Source organism: Primulina huaijiensis, chromosome 7 (assembly GCF_012295235.1).
Source record: "Primulina huaijiensis isolate GDHJ02 chromosome 7, ASM1229523v2, whole genome shotgun sequence".
Lineage (NCBI taxonomy): Eukaryota > Viridiplantae > Streptophyta > Magnoliopsida > Lamiales > Gesneriaceae > Primulina > Primulina huaijiensis.
Genome location: NC_133312.1, coordinates 20,922,055 through 20,940,420, shown reverse-complemented (window position 1 = coordinate 20,940,420; position 18,366 = coordinate 20,922,055). Strand labels below are relative to the sequence as shown.

Genomic DNA, 18,366 nt, shown 5'->3' with positions numbered 1-18,366 from the left:
AGGATTTGAACTCAAGTATAACAAATCCTTAAAGTCATATCTACCACTATGATATAAGTTTTTTCAATTATTTAGGGAGGCCGTTTAGTTATGTATTTATTTTTTAAAAATTTATATATATACAAAAAAAATATTAAAAAAATTTTGGGGGGCCGTGCCCTCTTTTGGTCTTATGGTGGATCCGCCATTGATCATAGGTATCTTGAAGATATATAAATTTATGTTTATCTTCATTCTAATGCTTTCGCGTGGGAGAAAAACTATATCTTGCTAATAAATTTACAGTGACTGTTATGTTCGGTGTCTTGCTATTAGCGCGGTACATTAATGCACCAATTACACTAAGTTATGGTGCTTCTGGATCGATCAGTTCTTGCTCCTCAAGAGGTCGAAAAATATCCTTTGCCACGTCAAAGGATCGAACAACCATGGGCGGACTTAATGGACGAGCTTTATCTGTATAAAAATGTTTTAATACCTTTAATGTATAAGTTGATTGATTGACAAAAATTCCATCTTCAAGGTGTTCAATTTGCAAGACAAGATAAAATTTTGTTTTACCTAAATCTTTCATCTCAAATTCTTTTTTATGACATCAACTGTCTTTCTGAGTTCTTCGAGACTTCCAATAATATTCAAATCATCAACATATATATTAATAATGACAAATTCTGATTCATTCCTTTGAATAAAAACGCATGCACTTATTAGATCATTTTTGTAGCATTCTTACAATAAATAGTTGTTAAGTCGCTTATACCACATGCACCCAGATTGCTTAAATCCATACAAAGATCTTTGCAGTTTAATGGAATAAACATTTTTACAGTTTGAATCAAATGCTTCTGGCATCTTAAATCTTTTAGGGATTTTCATGTAAATATTATTATCAAGTTTTCCGTACAAGTATGCAGTAACAACATCTATAAGACGCGTTTCAAGTCTTTCTTGTATAGCCATGCAAATAAGGTATCAGAACATAATTGCATCTATCACTGTAGAGTATGTCCGTTCGTAATCAATAACGAGTCTTTGAGAAAAGCATTGTGCTATCAATCAAGCTTTATATTGAGTTACTTCATTTTTCTCATTTCGTTTTCGTACAAAAACCCATTTGTAACCAAAGAAAATAATTATTTTTGGTGTTTGGACCACAGGTCCCAAAACCTCACGTTTGGCTAACGAGTTTAACTCTTCTTGTACTGCACTTTTCCAAATTAGCCAATCATTTCTATTACAACATTCATCAATAGATTTAGGATCTATATAATCATTTTCATTAATAACATCAAATGCCACATTATAGGCAAACTTAACGTCAACAATAATTTCTGTTCAATTTAATATTTTCCTTGTTTTGACATAATTTATAGAGATCTCTTCATTGTCAAGTACTTGAACTTCGTATGGGGTTTGATCATCAACTTTTTCAAAGTCATCAATCAAATAATCGGATATCTCAATATCTGTATTATTTGCTCCTTTTATTTTCCGTAAATTTTTGTCCTTGGACACTATTGGTCTACCACGCTTGAGTCGAGCAGTTGACTCAATGTTTGATGGTTTATTGGGAACATCAATATGTGCTAGAGCATTAACAATAGGTATGTATGACTTAGTTACCCTTTTCACATCATTAAATGCATCAGGTAATTTATTTGCAATATTTTGCAAATGGGCTATTCTTTGAACTTCAAATTCACATTCATTTGTTTGATGATCAAATTATTGGTTCTAAATATTTAATAATCGAAGGAGAGTCATATCCAATATATATTCTCAATCTTCTTTGTGGACCCATTTTAATGTGTTGTGCTAGACTAATTGGAACATACACCGCACTTCAAAAAATTTTTATATGAGAAATATTAGGTTCTTCACCAAAAGCTAATTGTAAGGGTAGAATTCATTGTAACTAGTTGGTCTCATGCATATAAGTATTGTTGTATGAAAAATAGCATGCCCTAAAAAGAGATGAGGAGTTTTGTTCTCATAGTTAATGAGGTAGCTATTAATTGAAGACGCTTAATCAATGACTCCGTTAAACCATTTTGTGTATGAACATGAACAACAAAATGTTCAACAATTATCCCAATTGACATACAATAATCATTAAAAGTTTGAGATGTAAATTCACCAGCATTATCAAGACGAATCCTCTTAATGGGATACTCTGGAAATTGTGCTCTTAGTCGAATTATTTGAGTCAATAATCTTGCAAATGCCATGTTGCGAGTTAATAGTAAACATACATATGATCATCTTGTAGATACATCAATCGAAACCATAAAATATTTAAATAGTTTGCATGATGAGTGAATGGGTCCACAAATATCACCTTGTATTCTCGCTAGAAATGTAGACGATTCAATAGCAACTTTAGCTGGTGAAGGTCTTATAATTATTTTTCCCTGAGAACAAGTTGTACATGAGAATTCTTTAAAATTAAGAATCTTCTTGTTCTTTAGTTGATGCTCATGTGAATTCTCAATAATTTTTCGCATAATTTTAAAGTCGGGATGCCCCAATCGGTTATGCTAAGTCTTAAAAATATTAATATCAATGAATTTATGATCAACCGTTGCATTCGTCTCCACTACATTTATTTTTCTATAGTATAAGCCGTAAGTAAATGTCTATAATTTTTCAATAATATATTTTTTTCCGACATTTCTTTTGTAATAAAAAGATATCTTTTATATTTTTTGCTAACAGTCTCAATATGATATTCATTTCGACGGATATCTTGAAAACTTAATAAATTTCGTTGAGACTTAATAGAGAATAACACATTATTTATTATAAAAATTATCCTTCCATGTAATATAATATGTGTTCTTCTAGAGCCTTCAATAATGCTTGTATTACCAAAAATTGTGTTGACGTTACTTTTTCGTATTTGCAAATATGAGAAATATTTATTTCTTTTAAATATGGAATGTGTTGTCGCGTTGTCAACAAGACATATTTCTTCATCATTGATTGCATGTCCAAAATCCATATTCTATTCATAATAATAAAATCAATAAGAATAAATCATTTTATTCATAATAAAAATAAGTAAATTTTATTCATCATATAATAATTAAAGGTAAACTCAATTAAAACAACATGAAAATAAAGTCAAATCATAAAGTAATAGTCTAAATGAGTAATAAATATGATACCAAAATAAATCAAAACTATCAAATAGAAGATAAACAAAATATTCAATAATTTTGCAAGCTTTCATCTTCAATCAAATTACCGATTCTCTCTTCCAGATTTTAAAAAAAAATCAAAAAAATATCAAAATATGCTGAAAAAGATGGGACTTAACTTAAATCTTCACCTTAATAAATAAAATTAGTCTCAACATCCTTTTATTTTCTTGTGATGCTTGATAGAGTTCAACAAGGTGTTTTGACGTACGACGAGTATGATACCAATGTCCTTTTATTCCACATCTATAGCACTAATTTTTTGATTTTCTTGACTTATTAATTTTACCATTTTCAGCTTTCTTCTCTTGATCATTACCCCACTTTTGGAGCTTGTATTATTTTGATTGCTTTGATTATAGCCACTATTATAGTCACGAGGTTTTCTTGACAGTTCTCACGGCCACGTTCACGACCATGATCATATCCGGTCTTATTTTGTTTCCCCTTTTCATAATGCATTATCATATCACTTCAGGGAAAAGCTTGGCACCAGTGGGACGAATTTCATGATTTTTCATCAATAATTCATTATTTTGCTCGGCCACAAGCAAACATGAAATCAATTCAAAATATTTTTTAAAATATCTCTATCTATAATGCTGCGACATGAGCACATTAGAGACGTGAAAAGTGAAGTATGTTTTTTTTTTTCCAACAAACCATCATCGATTATTTTTTCTCCACACAATTTCAAATGTGAACTGATGCGAAATAATGATGAATTATATTCACTTACAGATTTAAAGTCTTGTAAGCGCAACTGCGCCCATTCGTAACATGCTTTTGGGAGAATCACAGTATTTTGATGGCTATATATCTTTCTTTCAAATTTTGTCAAAGATCAACCGGATATTTTGTCGTCAAATATTCATTTTTCAAACCATCATTGAATATAGTGACGAATGAATATCGTATCCTTCGCACGCTTTTGCTCTTATGCGGTGATTCAAGAATTTTCTTTTTGGTATTTCCAATGTCCATAACATCTAGATGTATTTCACCATCTAGTATCCAAGAGATATAATTGTTGTCAGATATATCAAGAGCAACAATGTCAAAATTTGAGATATATGATATGATCAGCTATATAAAACAATCTATGTTAACAATCATGTAATATTATCAATAAAAATTTAAACATAATTACAGTATTTCATGTCACATTGCATTCATCAAATAATAAGAAAACATTCCATAATCAAAATTAAAACATTGGAGAGTTAAACATGGATGACGTGCATGTGTGAAATCTCGATCATCATGCATACTTCAATTATAATATATTGATATGCATATGCCACGTTTGAATGAGAAATTGAAATGTTCGGAAAATGATGAATATTCTGTTTCTATTCCAAAGATTAAGAAAAGTAGTGCATATAATTAAACAAAATAAATATACATCGAATTAGATACAAGAAATTTGAATTAAATATACCTCGAATTAGATACAAGAAACTTGAATTTGGTGATGGCGGGGAAATAATATTTTTAATATAAAAAATATATATAGTGAGATAGTACTGATAATGTGTTATAAAATGAAAAAAAAAAAAAAAAAAAAAAAAAAAACTAATTAAAGAATGATGCTAAAAAAGTAAATTTAATATATTCAAAAATTTATATGAGCGACCTATTTATAGGTTCAAGAAATACTCGAAAAGCATATTAAACAATTTTATCTTAAAAACTTTCATTTCATTATTTTATCACCAAAAAAATAAAAAAAAATATCGAAATTATTGTTTTTTTTTTCCAAATAAAATCAACATGATCTAAAAGTAATTAACTTTTGACTCAAACTTTGTTGATTTGATGATACGTTTTTAATCTAACTAGACAAGTAATATAATACTTGAAAAATTAATTCAATCATATAATACTCGTTTATTTTATATAAATCATATTAATTTATTCTAGATATAAAAAGATAGAATTAATAAATTAGGACAACTGCAATTTTAATCATGTATATTCGAAGATATTTGGGAAAATAACTTTGGTCGAACTTCAAATTTTTTTTTTAAATGATCATTTTCAAGTTTATTTGATTGTTTCTAAATACACACGAGAATCTCATTTTTTTTTTTTAAAATGTTAGACCAATGTTATCTTGTTAACTACCTCAATATATTTGTTTCTTTGCGATTTTGATCATCTATATTATTAAATTTCAATTATATTTCATTATGCTTGACTTTTTTTTTCAATTTAAATTTTTTGGCGCAAAACAAAAAACTAAAATTTAGAAAAATTGAAAGATATAAATTGACAAATACAATCCACCGAATTTACCACGAGAAGTTGGAAAACTGGTTGGCAGGAAATTGTGGTGAAGTCAATGGGAAGAAATGGTTATGGATAAATTAATATATAGAGAAACCGTCGAGGATAATTGATAGTCGGAGGCTTTAGAAAGATTGAAAGGGGCGAAACTGAAACGTTCGAAGAACGATTGGCAAGATGTACGGCTACGCAGGCGTGAGCAGCGGCGACAGCGGAATGAAGGGCGGCGGCGTCGACCTGGAATCCGGCGAGATGCTGTATCCTGGCATCGGGTATGGCGAGAATCAGCTGCGATGGGGATTCATACGCAAAGTCTACGGTATCTTGGCCGCGCAGATCGTCCTCACCACTGCCGTATCCGCCGTCACTGTTTTATACTCGCCAATTAATGATCTTCTTCGTGGAAATTCCGCCTTGTTGCTTTTTCTCCTCTTCACCCCCTTCGTCTGTAAGCATTTTTTCGACAACACCTTCGTATTACCCTTCGATTATGATTTCGCTTGTAGATTTCTACTTTATTTTCTTCTATGTATGTATTGTACTCCTTGCAAGGGGTTGGTTGATGCAGACTCTTTTGGGTCAATTTCAAGGCTTTTAGCCCTGTTTTCCGATCTTTCATTTGTGACCAGATTAATTGATCCCTATCTTTGTTACACTCCTCGATCTTCCCTCCACCCCTGCAGTATATGAGCAGCTAATTGCCGAGTCAATTTTTTTCTCTGAATATTTTTGGTAGCTTCTCTTTATGATGGTACATACACAAACGTAGACACATAAGTTTGTGTTAAGCATTTAGAATGAATGGATTGTGTATTGCACCCCGGGTTTCATGCTATGTGTTATCTGTATTTCAGAACATAGGATATTGACTTGGTTATTTAAAAAAAAACTTCAGGACATACTGGCATATCATTGGAACAAAAAATATGGTATTGGTATATTGATTAAACATATGATGCAGTTTTGTTGTTTTGAGGTCCATGCGCTTCGAAGATCTGTAATGGGTGTTTTTTAAACTACAGACAGACATGATCGTGTTCTGTTTCTTGTTTTTAAGGTTTTGATTAATTTTTCAATGAATAAAAATGAAGGATGGATGATTAATCAATGCAACGAGAGGAATGAGAAATGAAATTATCGGTTTTCCAGATCCTGACAACTCAGTTTTACTAGTTCCTTGCATACAGGAAGCATGGCTTTAACCTGTGTTTTCTTTGCGTTATTATATTTATTGTAATTAATTCAAATCTTGGATAGTGTTGTGGCCCTTGTTCGTGTATCAACAAAAGCACCCATTGAACTTCATTTTCCTCGGACTTTTCACTGCTTCCTTGAGTATCACAGTTGGTGTTAGCTGTGCCAATACCGAAGGTTAGTAGTTATTGAATATAAGTTTCAAGTCAAACTTTGCTGGATGTTTGCTTATCTTGCTATATCACCTTGTATCTAACTCTATTACAATCAAAGAGCTGTGTTTCTATCCTTAATCTTGCTATGGAGGATATTTGTTTATATTGCATCTTACAATGCATCAATCTCTATTTCAATTCACAGGAAGAATAGTGCTTGAAGCCTTAATCTTGACATCAGCAGTAGTTTCAGCTCTGACTGGATACACTTTCTGGGCTTCAAAGAAGGGCAAGGACTTCAGCTTTATGGGACCAATCTTGTTTACTAGCCTTTTCGTCTTGGTTTTGACTGGTTTCATTCAGGTCGGTCTCTCCCCCCCTCCCTTAGCCATTTCTTATGTTGGTTAATTTGTTGCATCTCATTATCTGATGAACAATATCTTGCATTTGAGACGCAGATGTTCTTCCCATTTGGATCAACCTCCGTTGCCATCTACAGTGCAATGGGTGCCATAATTTTCTCAGGATATATAGTTTACGATACTGACAATTTGATCAAACGCTTCACATATGATGAATATATCTGGGCATCTGTCACCCTTTATCTGGACGTCCTCAACTTGTTCCTTACCATTCTGCGGATGCTAAGGCAGGGAGACAACTGAGGCTACAAGCCTACAACACATTATTTCGTGCTAGTGCTTTGTTTGTAAATCAATTATGTTTTGTTAATGTACCCGACTTGTGTGAGAGATTTCCATGGAAGTTGTATATCTCCCTTTGCTTGTTGATTGTTATGCTACTCTAGCAGAGTGCTAGCTATAACCGAATCAAATAATTGTAATGAATTGCACAAATTAAACTTTACTTCCTGGAAACCTTCTTGTTAGAAGGTTCATTTATTAATACATGTTGGCACAGTTTGGTGCAGACTCATTATCCATGTTTTTTTCAAGGGTTTCTACAATTATTTGAATTAAAGATAATTATATTATTCATATATTCGAATTAATTAGTATCCACATGATATAAATCATATATTATCTAATGTAAAAAAACCAAGTGGTACCTTTATTGAACCGTGTACATTATACTTGTTGGAGTTGTTACCTAAGTTGCTATTTTGTTGGCCTTGACTATATGCAAAAGGTTCAACCTGTCTAACACGCATTTATAATGACCAAAAAAAATAGGAAAGTCAATACTTAAGCACTGTTTGATGTCAAAACTAAAACATTGATTATTTCAACATTTTTATTTAATTCAACTTTTGACTCGAGTTACATATCCTGTTGTTATCTATATAATTTGATATCTCCATATTATACATTATTTATAATTTCATATAAGAACCAAATGATGCGTAATGATAAATCTAGAAGCAAGTCAACAACAGCTAATATTGACCATCATCTTTAAGCAGAAATTGAAACTGTAAAACACTAACGTTGGGGGTAATTGAAGCTATAATAAAAAATAAAAAAACTTAAAAAAAAACATTGATTTCATAAATACCTATTAACAAAATTAGGCACTCTCTCACCCACTTCACGTATCAAAGTAAATCACAAAACACATGGGAAAAATTCAAGACCTATATTAGGTGGACGCAGTATCAAGAAAAAGAGTTAGTTACCGGTAATCCAACTTGTAGAGATCACAGCACAACATATTTATTTACAGGGTACACAGCCTTATTCCAAATTTTCAATCAGAAAAGAAGCTACAAAAGTAAGACTATGCTATAAAAAGATGGCTTCTTGGCCGGTTGCAGAACAGTTTATATAACTCGAGTTCTCACACGATGGGTTATCATTATCTCGACCAAGTTGTTTGTAAGTTCTCTAGTGCTCGATCATTCACTTCAATTTAGAAATAGGCGAGGCTTAGCATGGATACATAAAGGTCTGGAAAGATTAAAAAAAATACTGGTATCACGGTAGGATGATCAACGTAGTTACATAGTGGTGTAAGTGCACCTAAGATTCAAGTTTTGCAAGCCGAGACACTCTCTCTATTTCCTTAATTATTAGCTCCTTTTCCTCTTCAAATTGGTCATCTTCGGCACCTGCAATAACACCAACACATTTAGCAGGCAAATGATGTAGAGATGATTGTTAACATGGAGGTGATTTATCTGTTTACAACAGAATCTGACTTAAGTCTCTGTACATAGTCTTGATTTGTGGCAGTTATTCAACAAGTTCAAACTTTTGACTGATTTGTGTGTACCTTTGCCAACAGAGAGATTGTGGAGCAGCTCTAGCAGCCTTTCATGGTTCTTCGCAAGGATAACTTTAACATCACGTGGTTTGTTTGGGTTAGCTACAAAAACCTGTAGATGGAATAAGAAGATTAATAAAAAATTTCACTGAACCAAATGAGATTATTGTATATGTACAGAGGTTTTTCCAGGTTGGGTACAAAAACCGGAAAAGACTCTCATTGAAATATCTTTTTCTAAGAATCTCGACCAAGACCGATGAATATTGTCAGAGCACCAAGTTTTAAACTCATTTAAGTCCGCTGAACGAATTTGAGTTTTGTTAGATTTCCCACATTGGTTGGATTGAGTATGGACTTGGACAACTCTCTCCTTTTAGCTAGTTTTTGGGATTGAGTTAGGTCTAAGTCTCAATCTTCACATTGTATTAGAGCTCAAGCCCACCGTTATATGTTGGACTATGGGTCATCTGATAATGTATCGTAAACTCCACGCTCCAAATGTTCATTCCTCTGTGTGAGGGTGTGTTAGATGTCCAACATCAATTGAATCAAGTCCTTGAGAATTGTATACAAATATTTGGGCAATCATCCCACCTTGAGTTAGTTTTTATGTTGAATTAGGTCTAAATCTCAATCTTAACAAGTTTCAACCCAGATGCTTTAAATTTAAGGGATCCCAAAGCCAGAATTTGAAAAGAAAACTAAGTACTTGAGAAAATTGGAGTGAGAAAATATAATGTGCTTATTACCTTGAAAATATGAAAGGCAGATATTTGGATGTTTTTGCTTGAATCCTGTACAGAAATTCAGTCGAAGAATATTAGATAATGGCTCTTTTCCAAATAACATCTATCTCTAAGCTTAGGGCACGTAATCAAAAAACGATTTTAATATTCACTAGCTTGGGGTGTTATAAATTGGTAAGGAATTTTCAAGTATCATACCTAGAATTTTTAATAGGAGGACCATATACTCTATAGACTTTGTAAGGTTGTAAATGATTGTGAAGAACTAGAAGCTGAACAAACACACCCTTCAAATATATTTTTTTCCTTTCTAGATTATATGTAACCAGGGCCCAGGGGTAAAAATGAATCAAGTTCAACTTGTGACCTTTTTGAACTGGATCAAATATTATTTGATCTGTGTTCGCAATTATTGAATTCTATATCAAATTTGAGTCGATATTATTTTCTTCGAGAGCTCGTTGGCTTGGACATATTTATTAATAGCTTATAAATACATTTAAAATCAGTTGAGCTCAAATATTCAAGCTGCGCATGGAAATTGTGTTTACAAAAATTCGATAATTAAGTTTGAATCAAAAGAATCGAACTTGAAATCAAACTCTAAGGCAAGCCAAACTCGATTTTAAAATAGTTTTATTTTAGAACCACGAGCCGACTAAAAAAATTGAGCTCAAGTTTGAATTCAACAAAAGGGGTAATACTCACCCTACTCAATTAGCACCCCTATTTACGGCTAAACAACTTAAGTTAATTGTAACAATTCAAAGTTAACTGCCAGAACGCTTGAAATATCCCTTGATGGTCAGAGGTATCTGATGATTTATGTCTGCTCACTATCCAGAAATATTTCAAATAATAATTATAATACTCTCTCTCTCCGTCCCAAATATATAAACTTTTTGTTTTACACAGATTAAGAAAATCATAGGAAAAACAAAGTTTTACAAACTAACTTGCTATTTTATCCTTATTTATCTCATTAAAGAAATGGTTGCACGTCTTTCCAAGACTTAATTAATAGAGATATGTTAGTAAAAGACAAGAAAAATGGTACTACATGTAGAAACTGGACAATATAGTTTGGACAACCAAAAAAAGAATGCAGCTTATATATTTGGGACGAAGAGAGTAATATTACTGGCAGATGTACTTGAGGGTAAAGCCATGCCAAAAGTAGCAAGGCAGGTAACCATATTCCGCAGAGCAAATAGCATAGTTTCTTTATACAACTATAATTCTTAATCATTTTCCATATAATTTTACAAAATCCTACAACCATTTGGCATCAGAAAGGATATGAAGTACCTTCAACAATGTCATCATGACTTTTAAGTGGTGAACCTCAGCAATGTAACTCTTCATTATTTGAGAATTTGGAGATTCCAGAAGAAAATCGGACAGAAGCTAAAGTCCATTACAATTACGATGTCAATGCAAATAACAGCCAGAAGAAGAAACGCGAGCTGATATAAGCACTAACCTTCAAAGACTGCCTTCTTGTCACATAGTTAGCCGATGTCAATAGCTTTTCATATTGCTCAAAAAACTGATGATACAAATTTCATTATATTAAGATGCATCAAAAATAGGTATAAAAATACAAGTGCACGCAATGCATGATTTTAAGTATAACATAATATAGGACAAATGAAACTTTTACAACCTTGAAGGGAATTCAATAACAAAATTCTTCGCACATTACTCCAAAAGAAATAAGGAAAGAGACGACAAAACCTCGTTGTAGTGAGTAGTCAGGTATTCAGAAACTGCAGATGCATGTTTAGTGAGCAGATCCTGGCAAATTTATCTATATATTCAATATTGTAAATGATAGAATAAAAATAGTTTAATGATGAAGTATGTCCGGAAAATATTTAGAAAGATGTGACCTTGAAGGTAGAAAATGCATCAGATGTAACATCAAAATTGGGTAGCTCAACAAATTTGAAGAACAACTCAAAGCTGGGAGACTCCAATATGTATCTGAAACAAGATTTATGGATTTTTTTTGTTGTGAAAAGCTCTGCAATATAAAACAGGCCTTGCATACTTGCTTTTTTCACTTCTTGAGAAACATTAAATTGGGAGCTTTTAGGACGTAAAGAAAACAGTAAAAGTACACATATGTTACTTCGCAAGAGTTGGGAACTTGATACATTCCCTCAGCATATTCCCACAGTTCAGAGCAATTTCCTTGTTGTCATAGCTGTTATCCAAACCAAATAGGTAGGTCTCATTAGTCAAAACATCATTATTGAATAACACGATTACGTAAACTTCGTCTACGAAATCAAGATACTCATAAAAGGGCTATTAAAAGACAAGTTGAAGAGTTGTTTTCTAAATATCGAGGATCTCACCAAACAACGAGGAAGTCGAGCAGTTCTAAATGGTTCTCCATGTATTGTACACAGCAAAATGTGGAATCAACCTTTTGTTTAAGCAATATAGACCAACAGTGGACTAAAATTTTCCTGGTCTGAGATGTCAAAAAATTTGTGGAAACATAAAATATATAAAATACATGTAAAACCTTTTATTAGGTTGTTCATTATTGCTTTAATTACTTACTTCCCATCCCAGAATTGGTAACTTGTGAAACAGAAGAGAAATAACATCTTCATCACAGATTTCAAGTGTGAGTTGAAGAATTTGATCTGTAACTGGTTCGATTTCTCCATCTCCTGACAACATAGTTTTCATTGCCGTCATGTTCTTCTCAACTTCCTCCAAAGCCTAGAGCAAATTGAAAATAGAAACACGAAGATAACAACTAATCCCGTACATCAAACAGCAGACCCACGGAAACAACAAAACTCCGTATAGAATCCCATACGAAATACCCAGATCTAGATATGCATAGGATATAAAGAAATAAAATGATATACTGATTGTTTTCCATTTTCATTCACTTCTGCATTCTAGATTCATCCATTTGATAATTTACTCACGAGTAAAATATTTCCAGCACCACTTTTCCTAAGCTAAGACCCACTCAAAGCCAACAATAAATCAATTCCTCGTCACAATGTCTGACGCAACAAACTAAGATATATGCATGAAATGTTGTTAATGTTCCATTCATTAGCTATTTTCCTTCCTTAGTTTCAGTTTGGCATCACTTCTTTATCATGCAAAGAAGATCAAAGACAACTTCCATCAATCTAGACCTCACCCAGACAAGTTAATCATATAAATTAAATTCAAGCCCTATTGTTAATTTTTTCGGTAGAAAATTAGAACTTGATAATATCAGTATTAAATAAGTAAATTTGATTGGTTTGACAATGTACGCGACAAAGGTTTAATCAAGTCATGTCCAATTGAACCGTTCATAGCTCCAATGGACCGTTGGTTCTAGAACCGGCATCAGTTTTGGAACCGTGGTCAAATCAATATCTATCACCAATATAGAAGGAGAATTAAAACCAGCCCTAACAACGAATCACGTGCTTATTAACTATTGGTCAAGCTCAAACTTAGATATCTGTTTATTGAGCAAGTAAACCACCGAGACACCATCTTTATCAGTCCTAACCCCTTCGACAGGGAAAAAGAACAATAGAAGTTCTAACATTTCCAATTACTTTTCCAAAACATATTCGCTTCATGCAAAACTACTGGGAGCATGCAACACTCAACTACATTTAATTTGCAAAGGCAGGTCTTTTGCCTCTGTCAATCAAGAAAACGAATTTCACATCAATAATTTCGCATCACAACGCTATACAGTCCCTCTAAACAAACCACATTTTTTTTATACAATCAAACAGTTCGATTATTCCACCACAATCCAGAAAAACAACACAAAGATTTGACCTTTTCCAGGGCTTTGACCTCTGCTACAGTTTTGGAGTCGAGTGCCATTAAACTATCCTTGATCGCCTTTGCCAACTCCTGAGGGGTTTTAGGCCTCGATTGCTTGAAAAATGAGAATGACATTTGCCTTCAGCTTAAAATCGCAGACTTTATCGATGATTGGTAACTGGGATTTGATTGAAATTCTATCGATCGGTTTAAATTCTCCCGTAATTTTTGTGGGATTTGGGAACAAGGACTCGTTGCATTTGGGTTTTTGATTGATTGATTCGATTGAATGCTGCAGTGGTGCGGATTCCGCGTGTTCTGCATAATAGCGCGAAATGCTGTCTGAATTCAGTCTAAACTCTAAAGTCGCATTTTTAATTTCAGCTGGAATTGCTTTCATTTATTAACTATTTTAATTTAATCAAAGTTCTCATTTATTTCTTATTTGATTCATTATATAAAAAGTTAAGAACTATATTTAGATGGGACAATTACATTTTCTTATGATGTTCTTGGCATATTAAAGACATTTCCTATTAATTGCGATGCACGGAATATTAAAATTAATAAGTATGAAGATTTAAATAATTACTTAAAATTATTGATATGATAAAAATATTTAATAATTATATTAAAAAAATATAACAATTATGCCGTCAAATTAAGTTATTTGCCATTGCATTTAATATACTGATTGAGTAGAATTATTATTAATAAAAAAATAGAAAAAATTATTTAAAAATAGTATATTATTTATCTATCAAAATTTTAAATAATAAATAAAAAATTTTTTTTGAAAAAATCATTCATTAGATGAAAATTTTGATTATAAAATTTAATTATCTTTTGAACATTTTAAAAATATCTATACTAAAGTTTTAATTAAATAATAATAATATCGATGTATGGACAGTCAATATATTAAAAATTCACTATGACATTCTTCACGAAAAAAATTGAAAATTATAATATTATATAGAATTTTTATAGTTTATTTAATATTTTAGAGAGTATGAAAAACTAAATATATAAAAATTAACACAAAACTCAAAATTGTAACCGAAATTAAATGAAATAATATGATCAATGCAAAAATTTAAGGGAGTGTTATTTACACTGCATTTTTTAAAAATGTATTTCATATTTCTTTATTTATTTTAAAATACCTAATATGTCCTCAAATGATTTTTTAAAATATTGATATAAACATACAATGTCTTTTATATATTTTTCTTTTATTACATATAAGAAACTATTAAAACTAATTCATAAAAAACTCTTATGAGACAGTTTAATCAGTCAATTTGTGAGACAAATCTTCTGTCCGACTCGACTCATGGAAAAATTATTGTTTTGTATCAAAATTATTAATTTTTACTCAAGATAGGGACTGAGTCAATTCGTCTCATTAATATATATAGATCTGTGAGAGCGTCTCATGGGAGACTTACTCAAACTAATTTAAGCAAATTTATTTTTTTTCTACATTGCGTAATTTTTCATAAATATGTTAACAAACATTTTAATTAGACACTTGATTTCTAACATTTATTTAAATATCCTAACATATTACTATAATGTTGTTAGTATTTTTTTCTTCAAAAATATATTGTGACGAATTTAAGATAGTTTCTTTCTTTTAAAATAATTATTTTTATTTTTATTTATGATATTTATTTATTTATTTTAATGAATTACAAAAATAATTGTAAATACTTGTATAGTTTATAATATTGTGTGTGTCATTGTATATTTAAGTTTCTCAAATAAATTAATCTTTAGTCAAATAATAAATATGTATACTCTTATCTTTTAACGTAAATTATTAATTTAATTACATATATAAATATATTAATATATTTTTGTTCTAGTTAGCATTAGCACCTATGCTTGCTATTTATGGGCAGCAGTGGAATTTCCTTCTTTTTTTCCTTTATTATTATTAGGAAAATACTCCTTTGACTTGATTATTTACAATGCATTCAATTTGACGTCATTGCATGCGAAAATGGGCTGGCTTTGTCTAGAAAATGATTTTATTTTATTTTATTTTTTTTAAAAAAAAGAAGAAATGTAACAATCAAACGATATTATTTTCTTAATATTTAAAACATGTAGGGCTGGCTCTTCATTATTAACTAGTGACTTTAATTAATAATACTTTCTCATGTAAGTGGTTCAAGTTCGAACTCTCCCCACCCCATAGTTTAGGAAATTCAAAAAAAAATATAATACATTACATGTATATGTGAAAACAAAAGGTAAAACATCAATAAAACAAAAATATTTAATAATTTATTTAAACTAGTTATAAAAATAGAAGAATAGTTAATTTTGTAGAGCAAAAAATTACTTACTAATTAAATTTAAACTATATTGATTCTAGAAGAAAAATAAATCTTGCATGTTGACAATTATTTATTTTTACCTTTTTATTTTTATTTATCTCAAGTTATTTTTCGAAGATGTACAATTGGCCTAGTAGTAAGCGCTTGATCCTAATAATTGATATCAGAGCCAATGCCACTTGTTCGATTCTCATTGATTGCAAGGAGTGCAATTATTAAGAAGGATATTGTTGGGTGTAATAATTGTCCTTGTTTGGTAGAGCGATCGAACCGTGGTGCTTGAGCTACTGTGCGGTTTAATATATTTGAGTTTCACCATTACCACCAGCTATAGCTTTTGGTAAAGCGGTAAGCATTCGGTCCTAACAATTAATATCAGAGTGAGTTTATGGGCTCAAGTCTCCCAAAAAGCATATTTCTATACATCTTGAGGAGAGGAATGCTAGCTTAAGTGTCCATAAGTAAGAGTAATACTGGGATGAGTGACCTCATGAGAAGTTCTCATGCATCAAGTTGCTGACGCTGTGCCGCTTGATCTGATTAGCTAAGTGGGCCGTAAAAGAGTGACATCAGATCTTAACGGGTAATATTGTCTATGCTGGGTACTGGGCCGACGGTAGGGAAAGAGTAAGACTGATCTCTAAGGGATATGAGATATCACAAGCAGATAGACACGCACCTTTTCGGACTCATGGGCCTAACAGCCCGACCCATTAACATCCAAGTATGTGCAATCTGCACTGCCACAAACATAAGGAAATAAAGTTGCGTCTTGGCTAACAGCTATAGCTTTTGACCTGGTGATGAGTGATTGATCATAACAAATTACCTAAAGAATGTATATTTTCCAAGAAAATATGAACAAAAGTCTTAACATTTTATATAGAATAGATGATAGTTTAGATCCGTTCCAATACGCCCCCAAGAAATTTAAAAATTGTCAACCGTGCATTTTGGAAACTACACCTTCGCATGCATGGTCAATCAGACTTAATTACCTAAATTTCCCGAACGTGTTGGAAAGAATCTAAAATGTCATCTACTCTACATAAAAATGTTCTATAATTTTGTACATATTTCTTGGAATATATAAATTTGTAGGACATAATTACATGAGAATTTCCACGGTATAGCATTTCCAAACCTAAAATTTCCTAGCTAGGGTAGATATATATTGTCTTTCTTTAACTTTAACTAATTTTTTCCAAATAAAAAAAAAAAAAAAAAAAAACCCTACACGTGGATGCAATGTTTGTGGGCCAGTATATATAAATTTCTGGATCCAACAGATGGGCCTGGCCCTTTTAAAAGAGGCCCAAGCCCAAGACCAATTAATTCATAACGTTTCGCCAATTTGAATTACTATCATATTTTTCTCGACATATTTCACTTGTAGACAAGTAAGCATTTCATGAAATTATTCATTTGAACCACAAAAAATCAATTATTAGATGATTATAATAAATTCAACGTTCACAAGTTTCATGAAAATATATAATGATATAAGAATCCAACAACAAAAAGTTTCGATCAAAGATGGAGGATGATTCGGCCAAAGTTCGAAAAGATCTATAAAACGAAACCAAAATTATTTTTCAACTTTGGTCATGAACCAAAACTAAAAATTTCCGTAATTCTGGTTTCTAGAGATAAAAAAAAATCGAAATCCACCATATTCAAAACATAAATAAATCAGTCTTAATTTTTAAGAGTAAGTCTCATGTGAGACGATCTCACGAATTTTTATCTGTGAAACGGATCAAATCTACCGATATTAACAATAAAAAGTGACTCTTAGCATAAAAATAATACTTTTTCATGGATGACCCAAATAAGAGATTCAACCGACGAAATTGATCCGTGAGACCGTCTCACAAGAGTTTTTTGTGAAATTTTAAAGTCAAGTTATAATTAGACATTTCATATTTTTTTCTTTTTAATTTAATAAAAAATAAATAAATAATCTAATTATTTTCTGATATAATTATTTGTGTGAATTCACCACTTGCGTTGATATGCAACCAGTGCATGAAATAATTCACACGAATTCATTGTGTTGTAACTATAGTTAAATATAACATGGTCCCAAAGACAGTCTGCACATAAATTTAACCCTGGTCACATGCTAGTTAACACCTACACCAAACTCCGAATAATGCGAAATGAATAACTATTAAATCTCATGAAAATATTATTATTATCGCATAAGATTTTATATTGAGTTTATAGTTGGAATTTAATAGATGAGTTTTTGTGTTGAATTTTGTGTGTTTTAAAATTTTGATACAAATTTCATTGCATGATTTTAAATTTTTTTTTTGAAAAAGACAAATTTTATTTTCAATATCATAATGATATTATAATATTTTTTAAAAAAGAGGGAATAAATAGAAAAAAT

General features: G+C 31.2%; 2 protein-coding genes across 2 annotated transcripts; one reads left to right on the top strand and one right to left on the bottom strand.

Moving 5' to 3' along the window:
• The first annotated feature begins 5,517 nt into the window (after positions 1–5,517).
• On the top strand, positions 5,518–7,640 carry LOC140981515 (BI1-like protein). The gene is made up of 4 exons (XM_073447936.1): positions 5,518–5,937; positions 6,747–6,860; positions 7,044–7,201; positions 7,297–7,640. The coding sequence occupies exons 1-4, from the start codon at positions 5,667–5,669 to the stop codon at positions 7,501–7,503; spliced, it is 750 nt and encodes a 249-aa protein (XP_073304037.1). The 5' UTR covers positions 5,518–5,666; the 3' UTR covers positions 7,504–7,640.
• Positions 7,641–8,415: 775 nt separating this feature from the next.
• LOC140981422 (uncharacterized) lies at positions 8,416–13,963 on the bottom strand. The gene is made up of 11 exons (XM_073447813.1): positions 13,633–13,963; positions 12,385–12,549; positions 12,174–12,292; positions 11,945–12,019; positions 11,703–11,796; positions 11,548–11,607; positions 11,294–11,359; positions 11,119–11,217; positions 9,814–9,858; positions 9,071–9,173; positions 8,416–8,906 (listed from the first exon to the last, which is right to left on the bottom strand). The coding sequence occupies exons 1-11, from the start codon at positions 13,753–13,755 to the stop codon at positions 8,818–8,820; spliced, it is 1,038 nt and encodes a 345-aa protein (XP_073303914.1). The 5' UTR covers positions 13,756–13,963; the 3' UTR covers positions 8,416–8,817.
• Positions 13,964–18,366: the final 4,403 nt, after the last annotated feature.

Coding starts and splice junctions, on each gene's coding strand:
- LOC140981515 (XM_073447936.1), top strand. CDS start 5,667: ATGTACGGCTACGCAGGCGTGAGCAGCGGCGACAGCGGAATGAAGGGC. Junction 5,938..6,746: donor CCTCTTCACCCCCTTCGTCT/GTAAGCATTTTT, acceptor AATCTTGGATAG/TGTTGTGGCCCTTGTTCGTG. Junction 6,861..7,043: donor TAGCTGTGCCAATACCGAAG/GTTAGTAGTTAT, acceptor TTCAATTCACAG/GAAGAATAGTGCTTGAAGCC.
- LOC140981422 (XM_073447813.1), bottom strand. CDS start 13,755: ATGTCATTCTCATTTTTCAAGCAATCGAGGCCTAAAACCCCTCAGGAG. Junction 11,218..11,293: donor CAAGAAGGCAGTCTTTGAAG/GTTAGTGCTTAT, acceptor AATGGACTTTAG/CTTCTGTCCGATTTTCTTCT. Junction 9,859..11,118: donor TCATGATGACATTGTTGAAG/GTACTTCATATC, acceptor ATTTCTGTACAG/GATTCAAGCAAAAACATCCA.